General features: G+C 39.9%; 1 protein-coding gene across 1 annotated transcript; it reads left to right on the top strand.

Moving 5' to 3' along the window:
- Nucleotides 1–382: 382 nt before the first annotated feature.
- LOC112138481 (transcription initiation factor IIB-like) lies at nt 383–853 on the top strand (the record flags this gene model as incomplete). Its single annotated transcript, XM_036211125.1, is given in 2 exon segments — nt 383–529; nt 692–853. Coding segments are annotated over 2 exon segments (309 nt in total), but the record flags the coding sequence as incomplete, so codon positions are not given.
- Between the last annotated feature and the right edge of the window lie 591 nt (nt 854–1,444).

Here is a 1,444-nt window from a genome sequence, read left to right as displayed (position 1 = left end):
GTACAGTACTTTTGACTATAGGGGTATGGAGAGAAATGAATATCATCCCGATTTATGCGCGTAATTCATCATTTATGCGTAATTTTGGATTTGTGCGCATGTAATTCTTGATTTTTAGCTCTTGATTTTAATTGTTAAAAAAATTTGGTTTTAAACTTTTAAAATTTAGTTTTAAAGTTAATAAATGTTTATACTGTTCGGCCCACGATCTAAGGTGTGTTTTGGATTTTGGCCCCCTGTGCGATTGAGTCTTCCAGACAAAGCTGTGCTGTGAGTCCACGGTGTTGTCGATAAAGTTTTCACAAACCGCTTGGTGCCGCTGTGAATTGACTTTCTTCTGAAATACAAACCTTTTAATCCACATGTGGGGTTTCCTGCTCAGGGAACAGGGGCTGCCAGCTTTGACGAATTTGGGAACTCCAAGTATCAGAACCGGCGAACCATGAGCAGCTCGGACCGGGCCATGCTCCACGCCTTCAAAGAGATCAGCACCATGGCCGACCGCATCAACCTTCCCAGGAATATTGTAGTGAGTGGAAAACAGAGTAGAACCGTTAAGATGATTCTACTAGAATAATTATGTTAACATTTGAATAGTTACCATATGTTAAAGATTTTGTGTTTAAGTGTTCTGCAGTTCAGACGGACTTCATCTGTCCATCAGCGCTTCACTAAATTCTTTGCTCTGCAGGACAGAACCAACAACCTCTTCAAGCAGGTTTACGAGCAGAAGAGCCTAAAGGGACGAGCCAACGACGCCATCGCGTCCGCCTGCCTTTACATCGCCNTGAAGAGGAGTAAGTCGGGTCTTGAATGTCGAACACAACTGAGACGAACAGAGATCCTCCCGTAGCTATAAGGACGATGATGTGATGTCATTTGACATCACCTTTTTGATCTCATGACATCAGATCACATGACCTTCTTTGTTCTGATGACATCATCAGATCACATGACCTGTGTTCTGATGACATCATCAGATGACATCACCTTTGTAGTTCTCCTGACATCATCAGATCACATGACTTTTTCTGCTCATGGCGTAATTAGATTAAACCATCTTTATATACTATTGATACTATCAGATTGTACCACTTTTGAAATATTTTGTAACATATTTTTAAATCCTGAAAGCAATGATATGGCCTGCCAGGAATTTTTTTAAATATATTTTGATGTTTTAGTCTAAAAGTTAACACACAATATCATTCATATTTTATTAGATTTGACTTTCTGAGTCCACTGTTTGTCAGCATGAATGGATCGACTGCAGTATAAGTCATTTGTGATGATCGGTAAGCTAGCACAGGACTGACAGATGTTGATGTTGCGTGTATTTTGACTGTTTAATGCATGTATTTATCAAGACAAAATACGACGTATTTTCCGTCCATCCATCCTCAAATCCTTTATGGCGTCATGGAGTTGCTTGAACCTATCCCAG

Source organism: Oryzias melastigma, unplaced genomic scaffold (genome assembly GCF_002922805.2).
Source record: "Oryzias melastigma strain HK-1 unplaced genomic scaffold, ASM292280v2 sc00610, whole genome shotgun sequence".
Lineage (NCBI taxonomy): Eukaryota > Metazoa > Chordata > Actinopteri > Beloniformes > Adrianichthyidae > Oryzias > Oryzias melastigma.
This window is presented reverse-complemented; position numbering and strand designations above follow the sequence as displayed.